This window comes from Agelaius tricolor, unplaced genomic scaffold, assembly GCF_023055355.1.
Source record: "Agelaius tricolor isolate 1412-34295 unplaced genomic scaffold, bAgeTri1.0.p SCAF_3, whole genome shotgun sequence".
In the NCBI taxonomy this organism is placed as follows: domain Eukaryota; kingdom Metazoa; phylum Chordata; class Aves; order Passeriformes; family Icteridae; genus Agelaius; species Agelaius tricolor.
The window spans coordinates 26,871,600-26,888,735 of NW_027269263.1; the positions used below are offsets into that span (position 1 = coordinate 26,871,600).

At 36.8% G+C, this 17,136-nt stretch overlaps 1 protein-coding gene across 1 annotated transcript in view; it reads left to right on the forward strand.

The window, feature by feature from the left end:
- The first annotated feature begins 12,088 nt into the window (after positions 1-12,088).
- The window catches only part of DCN (decorin), a 38,285-nt gene continuing 33,237 nt past the window's right edge, over positions 12,089-17,136 (forward strand). Inside the window, exons 1-2 of the mRNA XM_071423299.1 lie at positions 12,089-12,270; positions 16,340-16,575. Coding sequence (XP_071279400.1) covers positions 16,368-16,575 — 208 coding nt within the window. The 5' untranslated portion in view covers positions 12,089-12,270; positions 16,340-16,367. The remainder of the gene's footprint in view (positions 12,271-16,339; positions 16,576-17,136) is intronic.

A 17,136-nucleotide genomic window follows, 5' to 3' on the forward strand; every position in this document is an offset into this window, starting at 1 on the left:
CTTTAATAAAAAGAAGTTGCAAAAAAACCTCTATATTACTGTATTTCTTACTCAGAATATCACACTCGCACAAAAATTTTCCGTCCAAACTATTTTTGAGAAAAAAGTGTTTCAGTGTTCTGCCATAGGGCAGAAGACATGTATCTGGAGTCTAATGAAAATAGCCTTGAGCAAATGCACTCTAATAAAATGAGCAAATGGCCTATTATAATGCTATTCAAACTATTTTAATTTCTCAGCCTATTAATGCAGTGTGTTTTCTCCCAGCCTCTCCTATAATCTGTTCTGTGTCTGTCTGAACAGTATGTGACTGAGAATGGTATTTATTTTACTTTTACATCATACTGGGAAGCGTTCATTGCCCTCTTTTAAATAAGCATTTTGAACTTCCTGTGGCTTGTGGAAAAAAAAATGTTTTCTTTTAAATTATGCGCAAAACTGGATGAGTTTTGAGAAAAAAAAATCACTTAGTGACTAACTTACTCCAAAGAGCAGAATTATTTGTTAAATAAACCAAATTAAAGTTGTTAAATATGTGAAATAAATATTTGAGGAAAAATCCTTATTAAAAAAATACAAAAAACCATGCAATGCCTATCTAGTAAACAGATTTGCCTGCTAATTTATGAATGTCTCTGAGACTTCTGCTTCTGTTGGAGCCCATCCTACATAAGCTACAGAAGCTTTCCAACATGCCTCTGACAGCTTCTTACTCTTCTGTTCTTATCTTACTCTGAGAACCCAAAAACTACAACAAGGCAGCCCACTGAAATGTCCAGTCAAGATCAGATAGCAGACAGGTTGCTTTTAGTGGCCTCTGTACCACATGCAGGCTTGAAAGGAGTCTAGCACTTAATGATATTATTCCAGTGTTCATTCCACTCTTGTCAGTTATCTGCAATTTAGAGATTTTTAGGAAGTCCACTTTTTAATTTAGAAACTTGGAACACAGAATTTGCCTTGTAGCAATATGGGTTACTTTTTCTAGGAGTTACCCGAGAAATTTGTTGGTGTGAGAGAAAGTAGAAAGTATTACCCTGTGGGAATGTTTAAGTGTGCATATTATTAAAGTCTCATTGGTGAATAATGGGAGAAGATATCAGAAAAATACATATTTCAGGGGAGGAAAACTTTAGGTGATTCACTCTGGTGAGCAATAGATTTTTAATCTGTCTCCATCTAGTACTCTCCTTCCCCCTTTTCTGTCTTATTTTCTGATTTCCTCCTTTAATTTAGTTAATATTTTTATTTATTCCCATTCAATTATCTGCATGATGTATTTTTTTCAAAAGATATGTTTATTCCTAGGTACCACTCATTATTTATAGCACTATGTGCTAAAGCATAAACTTTTCAAGGCATACATATTTTTGCTTACTGGACTGCCTTACATTTAGTGACATTTACTACAAAATATAATAAACACAACTACTTTGCCTTTTCCATATCCACGCTCCAAGAAGGGCTTTCACAAGTAAATATCTGGATTGCAAACAGTCTCCTCAATGCCAGAAAAAAACCTGTGATGTCTTTATATGATTCTACAGTCCTGTTGAGTTGAATTTTTTAAGTTGCTTGTGTATCCTTTCATGCCTAAAAGTCACATAATGGTGTGTCTCAGCATTAATATGTTCCCCCAGTAACTGGTTCATGTGAAATGGATTGCTATAAAATCCACATCCACGTTTTCATTGTACCAATGAAAAGGAAAACTTGCAAATTTACTCCAGAATTTTCAACTTCAGATGCATTAACAGACAGGAATATATTTTCTTTACCAAATTAAACAAACCACAAGATTTATCTGAAATAATATGTGTTTCCCATTAAACATTTACAAATTACAAATAATCTATGCAAAGCTAAAAGTAACTGAATCAGTCCAATTTAAATTACTGCTGTAAACCCAGTTATAATAGGTTGAACATAGCCTTATATTAAATTTTATTCTGTAACATTTACACCAGAGATACTGAAGAAATCCAAGCCTGCGATCCCTCAAGGAGAACAGCAGTCTTTGTGCACGTCTTATTTGTTGTTGTGTCTCAGAAAACTCTCTTACTCCAGGCATTTGAAGTGGATGTCCAGTGTCATTCATTTGCTGTTAAATGCAGAAGTGTTCAGAAATAACCTCCCCACCATATGTATATTTTTGCTGCTGATCACTTCCTCTCCTCCAAGACACACACAATGGAGCTTGGCTCAAATCTGATCAGAACTGATTTGCTGGGTTCTACTAGTGTTTACTGAAGAGAAGTGCCTGTGAAGTCTTTGGAGCAGTCTTCCAGTACCCCGCTTTAAGATTTAAATAAGAGAATCCATGGGAGAATCATAAACGGTTTATATTGGACGAGACCTTAAAAATCATAAATAAAAGAATAAATGAAAAATCAGAACATTTGGATGAAAAGTGTAGCAAGCAAAATAGTTAGAGAATTAACAGTTTGGAGAACAAGAAGGGGGTGATGACACTTCAAGTACACAAAATGTTGCTATGAAGAAGACTGTCATGAGATGTCTCACAGAAAGTAGAACAAAATGTAATTGGCTTAATTTGCAGCAGATACTCATGTTTGGGAAATATTGGGAAACCTTTGCTAACCATCAGTAGAGCTGAGTAACTGAGTTAGACAGGAATAAAATAAATGTGCTTGTACAGGAGTTACCTAGAATCCAGGAGAACCAAGTATTGAATGAAATTCTTTCCACAGAATTTTTACATGGAACAGGATGTAGAAAAGTGGTCTGTAGTAAGAATGGAATTTTTCATTGATTTTACATTTGATTGTGTTGGTTGTTTTAAAAATACTATACAACATTAATTTTGATTCTATTAAATATTATTGTACTTTTTCAACACACAATTTGGAAAATCAGATTTCCTCTCTGATGATTTTGTGTCTTTTTGCCTTCAAAGTGATAGATGATTATAAAGACAAAGTAAATTATATTCAGATAAAAAAGGTTAATTCTACGGTTTCTAAAGCAAAATACATGCTGATGTAAAACCATTTTTCATGGTGATAGAAAATATCCTTTTGCCCAGTTACTGCCTATATGGAATATGTTGTTCTGCAAGAGCTGAGAGATGGAAAGAAGAAAAGGATGCATAGAGTTCTGTATCTTATGTAATCAAGCGTTTACGGGTCTTGGACTTCTGAAAAGCTAACACAAAAATCCAAAATTTAGTAAGCAGTAGATCTAAACTAAAATCAAGCTTTTACACTTAAGATAAGCCTGGAAAGTCTGGGAAAAGGGCACACTGTAGGTCAGAGATTGGTAAAGCTGTTGCACATGTCACATCAGTCACTTCTGTTCACCAGCTTTATACAAACAAAATGAAACCAGGGAAAAAAAGAGGGTTAGGTACTCTAAATGTCTAGAAATTCCGTATTTAATTAAGTCACATTTTGTACTAATTTACTATTAAATTGCCAGCTGCCCTAAGTCAAGAGTTCATAGTCACAGGAGTCATAGGGTCAGTACAATATTTTTTATGGTCCCTCTTAGCACCCAACACAAGGCTTATCTATCCTCACCACCAAAACACAATTCCTTCTCATTTAGTCTACAAACTGGCAAATCCCTAAATGCACATCACATCTTAACCAGACAAGATGAAAATATACCCTCGTGTCTTGGTTAAAAGCTAGAGTATGGAAAAGGTAAAATTCACATTTTTCAGAATAGGCCCAGGAATTCTCAGACTGGTAAATATTGTACAAACTTCTGTCACAAAGCTGTAATTTGACTCACTTTTTCATTGATGAAAGATATCTAGTATTATTTTTAAAAGGTTCTGACCTGAAATATAAAAATGTGAATTTTCATCATCTACATCTGCTGATCTTTTATTACAAAGAGAAGGTCATATTATGGCTTTGGTTTTTAGAAATAAAATATACTGAGATATACCTTTTAAGAAAAGCTATTAAAAAAATTGTAATCTAAAACAGGCTGAACCTTCTTTCAAGATTCAAATACTTTTAAGAACTACAAAAGCCATTTTGCTGTCTCCAGTTTATTTCACAATTACATTTCATACTTTTTTGGCATCACTAATATTGTTCTCCTTTAATCTGAAACATACTGTAATAAATTATAAGTGCACTCTTTGAAAAAGAAACCATACAAAGAATGCTTGATTTGGAAAGTAGCACCAAACTGTTTCAATGAACACAAGAATGGAGAGGCCGTGGGAAAACTTGCAGGAAAAAAGGGAGAATTTCAGTAGATGGTGCCAGCTCCATAACTCTGTATTCATTCATATAAAATGGCTGACCAGCAACCTTTGTGGATGGGAGTCAACATTCAGAGATGAGGCTGTGGGCCATGGTGACAAGGGGTGACATTGAGATCTACACACAGAGCAAGGTTTTGCTGTCATTGTAGGTGGATACCTGGGCTCAACAGACAAATCAGGTCATTGAGCCTCTCAGGCTGGCAATGCTGTCTCCTGTGTGTCCTGGGAACAGTAATAACAAAGCAGAGAAGAGATCCCAGTCACCTCAGGTTTAGCACTTCAAAGCCACAAAACAAAATAAAGATGTATTAAAGAAATCTTAAACCTGACTAACCCTAGCTTGTCCCCACCAGCCTGCTGTAGTCCATAATACAGATGTTTATTCTGTTAAAGCTGGGGGAATGCAACATCTTTGGGACACAGGAAGGAAGAGAGGATTGCAAAATGGAGGCATGAACTATATTTGCTTCCATCCTAGATATTCCCTTAACAAATAGATGATGGTTCTTAGGCATCTCACACTAAATATCAGGTGTCCTTCAGGCTAAAATTGACCTAACCTATAGCCATAGTGAGACATCTGGGGAAAAACAAACAAACAAACAAACAAACAAAATAAAGCCACAAAAGTAAGGGTTTTGTGAGCCCAAAAAGTTTCAACAGAGTTTATGAGGTACTAGCATTTTCTTGGATGTATTTTTAAAACCTGCTTTTCTCACTCCTAATAATTTGTACAATAATTGTTTATTTTCTCTAAGTTAATTCCATTGTTTCTTTTGTCAACTCTTTCTCATTTTAAATTGACACAAGAATGAATGGCATTGCAGGCTAAAAGTAGGTTAGACACAGCCTGAACTCCTCAGAGAGATGAATTTTCTAATTGTGACTGAAAGATAGGCATTTCCTCTTGTGAAGCTGTTTCAAATTTTTTGAAGGAGATACAGTGTGCAGGAGTACACTGAACAACATTTTCAGAAAAAACTGTTCTAACCTATCCAAGTCTCAAAATACAGTTTGGAGTGGGTTTTGTTTTGTAAGTGAACAGTCTCTGAATAGATTTTTCCTTGCAGGCACATGTGGCTTCTTCGGAGGCAAGCTTTCCATCTTCCAATAAAAAGCCAATACACGAATTTTGAAACATCCTATGTATTTTTTGCAATTAAAGCACAATATGTTGTCCTTAAATTTAGTATTTGGTACAATACACTGATCTTTTCAAAAGCTGTTACATAGCATGGATGCCTAGCTTTTTTCTGTGTCCATCCTCCAGTGCATTATGCAACACCAGATTTTCAGAAACTGCACTTAGAAAATCAAAATTTATCAGAGATATTTCAAAAAACTGTTAGTCACTTTTACTTCAGCCTTTAAGGGTTTGTGTTCCTCATATATTTTGATAGATGAAGATGAGTCAAGAAAATCAGTGGCTAGGTTCTGAAATGGCATAAAACACAGGATGTTGCAATTTCAATAAGAATAGTATGATTTGTGTCTTCTGGAGATGTGTCCCAGCATGCTCATAAATTCATCTATTACATATGCAGATCTAAAAAACAAACCAACCAAAAGACCAAAAGTAAGACAAATAAATGCAAAACAAGGATATTCATAATAAGAGTAGTTTAACTTTTATTCAGCTGGATCACAGAGGATGTGTGCTATCTTCTAAATTAAAATTTTTGGACATAATATTCCCAAAGGTAACTGAGAAACAAATTGTAAAGAAGGAAATAAAACAATGAGTAATGTAGAAAAAGGTCTAGAAAAAAGGATAGCCTTCTTTTTTTTTCTGATTACCAATTAGCATTCAGCTGTAATTCAGTAACTGGAGGAATTGCCATCACATTTAAAGTTTTTCCTTGTAGAATTAAACTCTGTTTCATTTAGTAAATCTCACTTTGTTTTATCCAGGTTGGCTATGGAAAATTTCTGTTGAGGAACATCAGTGCAATTTTAGTCAGCAGAATCCTTTGAAGAGCTCATTTACAAGAATAAAAGTGAAATATATATATATATATACACTTTAAATAGTAGTCAAAGAAAAGCTCATATGTGGTTAAGGCAAGTTAAAGTGAATGACTCTTCAATTGCTTAAGGTAATACAATGGATATTTTAATCTTCCCAAAATACCCAAGACTTTTATTTTTAAGTCTTATGTTGTGAATATCAATTTGAAAACTTCTACTGCATTACTTTTAAACTTCCATTTCACCTTTCTTTCCTCTTTAATAATGAATCAGAGTCCATACTGGTAAGTTTTGTGATGACATTTCTTATATTTTCAAAGTCACTATTTTGTATGTTTAGCTGAAGTTAAAATTTTCTTCCTCAACAGATTGCCAAAAATGAGCATTTTAGTACAGAGAAAAAGACACAATGCCTTATGTAAATGTTGGTTTTTTCCCTGTTCCACTCCTTTTTCTTGACTTTCCTCAGTAAAGCAGTCACTAGCTCCCCCTGAACAAGTTTACTCTATGATGACTAAATTGGAAATCCAGGCTGACCCTTGTATTCACATGTTTTTCATAATCTGGGAATAGGCTCTTCAGAGCTGCACAGGATGTGCCTCATTTTGAATGCTGGTTCATAACCCATGACTAAAAGAGTACATGCAAGGAATACAGTTACAACATTTGCATGAATTACTGTCATCCTTTTCTAGGGCATTGGGTAATTCAGCTGGGATGACGAAGCTTATCCAGAGCATGATCTAAGGGCCGTCAAATGAGAATTAAGGTTTGTATTTTTCATATGAACCTTGGAAAAAGTTGGACTGCAACTCAAGATACTGCAAAATATAGAGAAAGGCTAAAATCTGATGAAAAAGCTTCTCACTGGAAAGAAAATTAATCTCCTCTTACCAAAACTAATCCTCTCTCCTCTTCAGTCATCACTTCCTTTTTCACAGCCCACACTCCCAAAATTATACTCTTTTCTGGGAAAGCGTCTTTCTCAGGGACTTGTAGGCTCCTGGAGCCTTTGCTGATGTCAGCACACTCTTTCTTTCATACAAGAAATTTTATGGAGGACAGAAGGTTGCTGATGTTCTCCTAGAAACCAGGCAGGAACAAAATTTAATGCTGCCTGTCACTGAAGTACAGCAAATGGAGAACCTGAGTACTGATACTCTGTCTATCAATGTGTTAGAGCAAATGTTTTTGCCTGCATTTTCAATTTCTTTAATTATAGGTGAAGAAGTAAAGTCAAAGTGAAGTTCTGAGATCTTTAGTCAAAAATCACTTTTATTTTTCCCTCATTTTTTGCTTGTAGCATGGCTAGGAGCTGGTATGACTCATACAAAGTCTAGTTTTACCTATTTCCTACATTTTTGAGGGAGAGAAGCAAGATCAATCTGAAAATGTACATCTACACTACAAAAACATGAGGGTTAGGCAGGAAATGTTTCCTCCTCAAGGGTAGAAGTTAAGTTCAGAGTGTTTGAAATCCTAGTGAGCAGTAAGGTTACATCAATATGTGGTTAACTTCGACAGCTGCTAGAAAGACCTGGACAACATTATTTGATTCAGGAGAGAATAGAAAAGCCAGGAAAAATGAAAGCTAGTGTCAAGTTTAGGAACAGATAGGCCTTTCCAAAGAAAAGAGACCAAAGTGAAGAATATGATCACACCAGTCCTCCAAAGAGAGAGGTCTGTCTTTTGAAGTTTGACTGCATTTTGTTCCAACAGTTGTACGAGTATTGCTTTTCACGGAAGCATAAATAAAATGTTACTGGTAGCACACATCCAAAGTCTGATACATTAGCCCTTTTGATCTGTAGAAATGTGAAGGAATCCAAGCTGATAATTTCTGAGGTCACAGAGCACTGAAGGAAACTTTCATACTCAGAATATCCAGAAATTATATTTCTTCTCTTTAACTACCTTGTTAGGCTGTGCCTGGGTCAATATTTACCTGGATCAGTGTTTACTAAGCTGGGTGCATATTTACTCACATTTTTAGTAAAGGGACTCCACTGCTAACTGTGAAGAACAGTTTACTAAACTTAAGGGGAAGAAATTATTATGCCTAGTGTAGGAAGAAGAGACAGTCTGTAGTACCTAGTGAATGTGGAAGATGAAATGCTGGGAAGCTGTTCATAAAAGCCCAGGTGTGGGATACCAAGGAGGTGGAAAGAGTTCCCATGAGGCAGCCAAGCAGGACATCTGTTTTCATCCCTTCCTGATGGGGATTGGCACTTACCTGATGGGGACTGGCACTTAACTCTCTGTTTTATGAGAGCTTTGAGGCAGACTTGCCTGCCCTTCTTTACCACAAAAACCGCAACAATGCTAACCGGTCTTTGATCATCAAAGCCAGGATTCATTAGAAGGCAGCCCAAGAAAATGCCTTCTTCTCTAGTGAAAACTTAGAATTAGTAAGAATCTGTAGCTCTGGGACACAGGACACCATGTTCCTGCAAAATGGATCCTGTCCTCCTGCTTTGGTTTCATTCCAGGAGCTTTCTAGATTGCAATAAATGTTACCCATTTTTTCCCAGACTCCCTTAAGAAAGCCTTTCTTTCCACACCCAGGGACAGATTATGTCAGTTCCTCTAAGGAGTCTTCAGCCTGTTCTGGCAGCACTGAGTGCCTGCTGGACATGCCTCTCTTCCAGCTCAGCCACACACTCCAGGAGCAATTTCCCCAGAAAATGCTTTCTGCTTACAGGTCAGTGTTCATCTCTTTCATGCAGACTTCCACTGGACCCAGGTAAAGCACTCACCAGCAGGCAGGCTTCCTGCCTTCTTTCCCACCACTGCCCTTTGAAAGTTCCACAAAATAAGCTAAGAGCAAATGAAGCAGATGCTATCCATCAAAATTTAATAAAAATATTGTTATATAAATAACATTAACATGCAGTTGCCTGTAACTTTCTGGGAATCAGTATTTGGAGCAGCATGTAGCTCTAAAAGTTTGTTAAATTGGAGTAATAAAATCACATAGAAACCAAGACTGTTCTAATGATGATTTTTTATATTGACCAAGCAGTAGTCAAAGTAGGTCAGACTGGGAAGGATAGCTGATTGTGTATGGGAAGGACTGGGAAGGATAGCTAGGCCCTGTGTATGATCAAGGGCCAGAAAATTACATAATCACTTAATATTGTTCTTTGGTTGGTAGTTTTTTCTATGGTTGTTTATTTTCTGTGTGACACAGCAGGGGGCAAAGAGTGGGATTCAAGGAATGCTTGTATCAGAAAAGATCCACATTCCCATGGAAGCATGAAAATATTGTGTGTGCAGAGAAGGGTAACGAAGCTGGTGAGGGGTCTAGAGAGTAAATCCTAAGAGGAGCAGCTGAGGGAGCTGGGATTGTTTAACCAGGAGAAAAGGAGGCTCAGGGGTGACCTTATCACTCTCCACAACAAACTGATGGGAGAACCTAGCCAGGTGGGTATTGGCCCCTTCTCCCAGGCAACCCTGCAGTGGGATAAGAGGAAATAGCCACAGGCTGCATCAGGGCACGTTCAGGTTGGACATCAGGAAGAATTTATTCATGGAAAGGGTGGTTTGGCATGGGAATGGGCTGCCCAGCAAGGCGATGGAGTCACTATCCCTGGAAATGTTCAAGAAAAGACTGGTCTTGTCACTTAGGGCCATGGTCTAGTTGACCAGGCAGTGATCAGTCCAAGTTTAGTCTCAATGACCTTGGAGGTCTTCTCCAACTTAAACGATTCTGTGATTTCTTGATTCAAAACAATTATTAGGATATTACATCAATAATCAATGTCATAAATCCTCTCCCATTCAGTTGCTCTGTTCCACCTAACTCCACTTTCCATTTCAGTAAGAGCTGGAAACCTAACACACTAACTCTTCTACTTCTGGGTATCAACAGGTAGCATAAATGTTTTCATTGTTCCTAAAGCTCATAGCATCTTTTCCTCTCTGAACTTCTTGGAATGGAATTCATGAAAGAAAACAGAACCCCCAGCCCATCCAGCAGACACCCTGTGCTCCACCTGTTCCCACCGATATCTTCATATTTTGGTTTGAATCCTAATAATGCCCAAGACAAAGAGAAGGAGAGATGGCTGTTCATCCCCACCCTGCCTCCAAAGAAATTACTGAGGCATTCAATTACAACACCTTTCAACCCCATGACAGATATCAGAACAAATGTGTATTAAGGCTTTGCTGTGAAAGGATATGAATGGGTTTTGTGAAGCAAACTGACAACAAGTTTACCCTGACCTGTTCCTCATCAAAATCTTGCTTTGAAATGTTTTTATACACCAGATGCAGCTGGTGACCAAGGTTCAAATAGCTGACATTACTAAGATGCAGCCAAGATTTCAGCAAGCCTCATGGCGACACTTCTGGACAAAGATAAGGCTTTGTTGTAAGCATGAAAGCTTGGAACACCACTAATCATATATAGGAAAATGTCACAACAAAAACCATTAGCAGTCTTGAACCCAGTGGAGAGGCAGGGAAAAGAAGTTAGCTTAAGGACTAGGGGTGAATAACTGATCCCTAACTTTTAGAGTGAGCTATATAAGGAATCTGTAATGTAAGATGTCTGATTACACCTTTGTTCTACAGAGACCAAAACTAACAGACAATTATTCTACCACGCTTTCTTCCACCAAAGGAGAACAATTTTAAGATCTATTATAAGGGCTTTTCTTGAATTTAAATGAGAAGGACAGCTAAACTTTCAAGAGTCTATTATGTTTCTAAAAAATCCTGACTTCTTTTAAGCATCATTTTACAGGCTTTAATTTCAGATTTGCACCTGGTCTTGGCCTAGGGGCAGAAATAAAAAGGATGCAAGTCAAAACACAGAGACACAAGCCTTCAGTATTTAGATAGGACAGCTAACAGCGCAGTGAAGTTACACATGTTCACAATGTGTTCAGTTTACTAAATAAATAGCAATTATTGTATTTTCTCTCATTTCAGTTCACTAGACTTTCAAAATTATGTAGGAATAAAGAAATTGCATTTTGTCTGCCAGTGACATTTGCATAAAACCAGAAATTACTAAAATAAAATATAAATCTAAACAATAAGTCAGATGCATTTTTCATCCCATATTTTAAAAAAAATCTCTTCTGGCTCTTAAAAAACCCTAACTAACAAAAAAAAACCCACTAAAAAATTAAAATATACATAAAACCACCAACACAAAACCCAAACAGTTAAAGCTAATTTCCCCTCTGTTTTGCTGTCCTGGTGAGAAGGCAGCGAAGGAAAAAAAAAAAAAAAAAAAAAGCAAAGTTTATATAAAGCAGCTCTAACCACAAATGTTAGAATCATTTTACTAATGAAAACATGATTTTCCTATATATCAAAACCATGCTGTCATTTGAAAAAATACATGCAAACTCTATTATTAGACAAGATAATAATACATTAAACTATATACTACTTAGTTTGACAATGATTATAACATAAGCAAAGGCAGGTTGATATCTGTTTAAATAGTTTTACTCAAAGCTAACCCTTTTCTTCTGATACTAATCTCTAGTTTGCCTAACTCAAAGATTAATTTTATATAATTTCCTTGATTTCCAAAAACTATGAACAAGAGGCAGAGCTAAAGATTCTTTTCATTAATGAATCGTAAAACCCCCTGTAGTTAAAACCAAGAAAACTTTCCTAAATATATGTTGTGGGGACATAAATAAAGTAAGTAGGATGAATTACAGCTAAGAATCTGTCTTATAATGTGCAAGTAGTTTGGGATTGTAAACAGATGAAAGAGAAATAAAGCAAATGAAAAGGAAAAAGGAGGAAAAGAAAGCAAAAGAGCTGATAAAGTTTCTGGCTGCAATACAGGAGACATATCATTACCATATGATCTAATGTGGGTGTCAGCCTGGATTGTGTTCATTGAGAGAAACATTTTTTAACTGTGCTATGGAATAGAAGCAGGAGGGTTTTCCACCAAGTGACAGTCACTGAGCTGAATTTACCCCCTCCTCCTTTCCACACCTGCAAAGCCTTCTGCCTGGGTTGAATATTTAGTTTAATTACATCTCAGCTTTGAGAGCTCCTGTTGCAAATTCCTGGATTAAAAGGTACGGTTTTTAGTAATTCTCTTGAACTATGGTGCACTAATAGAACTTCGGGCAAGTCTACGGCAAGAACTATTTGAATTTTAAAAGAAGCAAGTTAAAAATCCTCCTAAATGTTTACTAATGTTAAGTTTTCTATGCAGCACTTTTGTTTCTTGGAAACATGAGAATACATTCTCAAAGACTGTGCAGATTTCCTACTGTTTATTTGACTGTTCTGTCTCTTGTTTTGATTTGTATAAGCACTGCTGTAGTCCTTTCTTTTTCTTTGCTGTAAACTTTTACAGCAGTATATTCTCTGCAATCCAGTGTTTAGAATCGGTGATATAGAGAGTGTAAAAAATGTGTGTATGATTACATTTCTGCTTTAAACTGAACTCTGTGATTTTTTTTCTCCTGTGTTTCTTCCTATATTTTTCAGACACTGATGAATATAATTTCAATTTCAGAGAAAAAAAAAGCGTAGAAGTAAGTTAAACGGGCTCTGTGTATGCCTTTGTAATGTTAGAAAGTGCTGTGTTACAGGGTACAAACAAGGGAATCATGATTAAAGAAAGTTCTTATGAATGAAATAGTAGAAAAGAAAATTCATGCAGTTGAAACTCCTGTTAACAGAGTTTTATTCTCTAAAACATCTAACTCCTATGTTTGCATATATAGACTTTATTGCACAAAATGAGCAAAACATAAAATGGAGGGGAATTTTTTGAAACTGGAAAATATTGTTTAGCTTGTCTTTGTGGAATTTTGAGAGATTTCTGACAGTAGGTGAACTAATAATTTAACCTTAATATTAAGGTAAACTGACAAGAAGACCACCAATACAGTGGTGACGTGAACTGATGGAGCATATTTTCAGTGGTATTTTAAAATGAAGTGTGGCCAAGCCTATGGTATAGTTTCCTCTGCTTGTGGAAAACTCTTCTTCATTGTAAACACATAATTAAAGGAATTTTAAACAGTTATATCCTGCAGACATAAATATTGTGTCACAGAATTCAGATTTTTTTTGTTCTTCCTACTCTTTCTTTTTGTAAGTGAAGTGTAAACATTTCTTGGTCGTACAGCTTTGTGTATATCTTTTCTTTTATTTATGTTCAATTACACATGCAAACAATAGGGACAGATACATGTGTCTGCAGAATTGATGCATATATGCCTGGAGATATCTGTTCCTATATCCTGATTAATATGTGTCTGCTGTTTTCTCTGCTGTATCCTCAGATTATATACTTGATATCCTTTGTTGTCCTGCAGTTTTTCTTTATAGCCAGCTCTTTTTTGATTTCATAAACCTTTTTACAAAACAGAGACGAAAGGAAAGGCCTGCTACAGGGTTTAACTGAGATAAATGAAGTCATCAATATTAATGTGAATAAGAAGCAAAGTGTGAAGACACTCCAAAGTGCCTTTGCATTTGCTTTTTTTTTTTTTTTGACTTTTCTGAATGGTAGTAATTAAAGTCCAGGATAAGATCCTGATTGTGCATTCTTGGGATGGGTGGTACTTCAGCAGCGACCCTGAGAGGGAATAAAGTTTTAAATATTTTAAAGTGTTTTAAAAACATATTAATACAAAAAAACAGACTGAGGATGGTCTTTAAAGGTCCTGACTGCCACTGCCATTCAAGGATTAGTGTGCAGCATTCCCAATTTTTATTGTTGTTAATATATATTCTGAAAATTAATTTGTACTGGGGAAATGTTTTATTGGTCATTTTCACAAAGCAGCTTATTGTGATGAATGGTGATGGTTTAGCAAATTTTTCTTCTCATCTGAGGTAATAAATAAATTGCATTTTTATTTTACAATAATTTGCAGATGATGATTACTCTTTCAAAAATCATGTTTTAGATGAAGCCCTGGTAACAGCTCACTGCCATGCATTAACAGCACTTGGCTGTGGCATCCTGACATGTCCCTGTGCACTCTGCCTGCAATGGCAGGGGTGTTGGAGGGAAAGGGACACAGCCCCAGTGTCAGTGGGGAGCCAGGGCAGGAGGAAGCACAGGAGGATGATCCACATGGGGACACAGCCTGCCCCTGCTACATGTCCTGAGTTTACAGAGCACTGGCTAACAGGACATACTAAAAACTCTCCAGCTGATGTGGGGGTCTGTGATCCCCCTCAGCACATGCTGTCAGTAAGGTGTCTGTTCCAGGAACAGAAGTACTTTCCTGTCCAACTAAGAAAGCAAATATGTCCCTGAAAGAGACAACACAAACAGTGTTTTACTCCATGTGATTTCACTTTGAAGTCTTTGGGATGCCTGAAGATAGTAGATACATATCTTCCTGTAAGGTAGATCACAGGAATATAGGCTATGATTTTAAGACACCAGCATATTTTATTGGGCAACCTAAGCATCTTCTCAAGAAACAGACCTAAAGGTTTCTGTAGAAATGTATACTTGGCACCTGCAGGTAGAAATTCATAAAGGAAAATGAACTCAGACACAACATAAGTTGTATCTAAATCCAGTCTAATGGCTTTTTTATATATTTAGCTTTTTTCTTAACACTAACCATTCCTTTTAGAGTACCTGGTGGTAGCATGTTAGGAAGGTAGGCTTCAGTAAACTCTCACCTAATATCATCTGTCCATTCTTGACATCTACCTGGTAGGTTCCATATGTCAAAGTAGAGAGGAAGACAGTCCTCCCCTTCTGCCTCTCCCAGTTTTTTATCCAATAATAAATATGGAGCTGAAAAATGCTCTACCACACCCCAAACTGTTAGATAACTTCTTCTAGAAAAAGAAATAATCCCAGCTAGCATCCAGGCAAGGTGTTTCTAAGATATTGACCTGAAGATGCAAGTGGACATTTTTGCTTTCATTACAAAGAGCAGCATCTGCATTTAGGACTACACCATCCATTTTAAGAAAAAGCTTATATATAAATCACAAGCTTCCCTTTGTGTCACTTGGCAATTTGAAGGCAGATTTGGTTTTGGTGTTTTTGGTTGCTTTTGTTTGTTTGTTTGTTTTGGTTTTTTTGGGTTTTTTTGGTGGATTTTTTAAATCAATTAAAATCAATAAAGTACGAACTTCATTTTATAAAATAGACAATAAAAGAAAATAATATTCAGAAAATTAGCTATTCTTTACAGTTTTGGTACAAAACCTGCAAACAGTTGTGCAATTTCCCCTTAATGGACAGCAAGACAGGTAGCACAAGCTAGAGTGTGTTGAATTGCATCTAGGCCTAAGTCCTGAGAACATGTATTTAAGCAGCTTTTCTTGTTAATATCTATGGCAATACTTACTTGTAAAAGTTGCTCCTGACCATGAAAGTCTGCAGAATGAAGCTCTGAAGTCCTATTAGAAAGTGTGCACACAACACTTCAAGCATCAATTCAAATGCTTATGCAGTGCAAAGCAGAGGATTCTCAGGGTGGATGTCAAAATTTAGAAAGAAAGCCAAGAATATTCAATATAACACAACATTGTATTCCATTTTATTGTACTGTTTGAACTAGGAAAGAAGTATAGTGCATTTAAGCAACTAAAGACCTTCCCCTCACTTTCCACCCTGTCACTAAATCCTAGTCATTCTCAGTCAGTTTTACTAGGCTATAATTTAAAACATGCAGCAAGCTGACACTTAAAAATATTTCTCAAGACATGAAATACTGAACTACAGTGAATTTGGGAACCTCAGGTTTGTCCCCAGGGTCAAACCCATTGCTATGAAATAAATGCTAATGAAATCAAATAGACTGTTACATTGGCAGAAGAGAGGCACATGGAAAATGTGGCTTATTGCTTTGACTCTTTTGCATAACAAAGTTGACAGTGCTGCCTATTCCTAAAAAATATTACTCTAAATATGCAAACAGATGTGTTTACTGTTGCCTTCAAACTGCTCTGCAAAAAAAAAAAAAAAAAAGGCCTATTGACAAGCAGTTACCAGACTCCTATCACATAACTGTCCTATTTTTACAATTCAGTTTTCTTTCATTGAGAGGAACAGTTATGCAATTGGTGGATGTTCTGGACCTCCTTCAGGAGGAACTGTGCAGCTTTGGGAAACTGCTACTTTTGTTTTTAATCCTCTGCTTTGAATCCTAGGTTCTGCCAGGCGTCCATGAACTGAGCCATGAGGAGGCTGGCTCTGCTCCTTGTGCTCCTGCTGCCAGCATGCTTGGCCAAGCCATTCCACCAGCAGGGCCTCTTTGACTTTATGCTGGAGGACGAGGGCTCGGCCGACATGGCTCCAACGGATGATCCCGTCATATCCGGCTTCGGGCCTGTGTGCCCCTTCCGCTGCCAGTGCCATCTTCGCGTGGTGCAGTGCTCCGACCTAGGTAAGCCCAAGAGCACCTGCAGGGGCTCTGTGCTCACACTCCAGTCACGGGCTAGCAGCTGGGATGGTGAGGCTGCCATGGACTGTCACTCCCTAACTGGCTTTTGGCAAAGAAATATGCTACAGCTGCGCTTAACCAGAATTTACTCTACAAAGTAGGCCACAAAGCCCTGGCAAGATGGGCATTTGTTGTGACCATGGAGAATGTTTTGATTTTTTAAATGTGTATTTTGAATGTGTGCATTTCATTTGTTCTTTGAAATGCCGCAGATTTCTCTTGCAGAGAAAATAAGTTTTCAAAGTATTCCTTCAGATTAATATTAAATAACAGCAGTGAGGTCAGATGTGGGGATGGAAATATTTTAGAAGGTTCTAAATTGTGTGGTCTAAAGTCCAACACCTTTAATCATACTGTCTAGTACCTCAATATAGAATTCATCCAATTTCCATAGAAATATATAAGCATGAAATAAGCAACTGAATCATATATCCTGGAACCAGCTTTTTGGAGTAAAGAGCTTGGAAACCCACCAAAATAATGAACACAGCATGGAATTCCTTA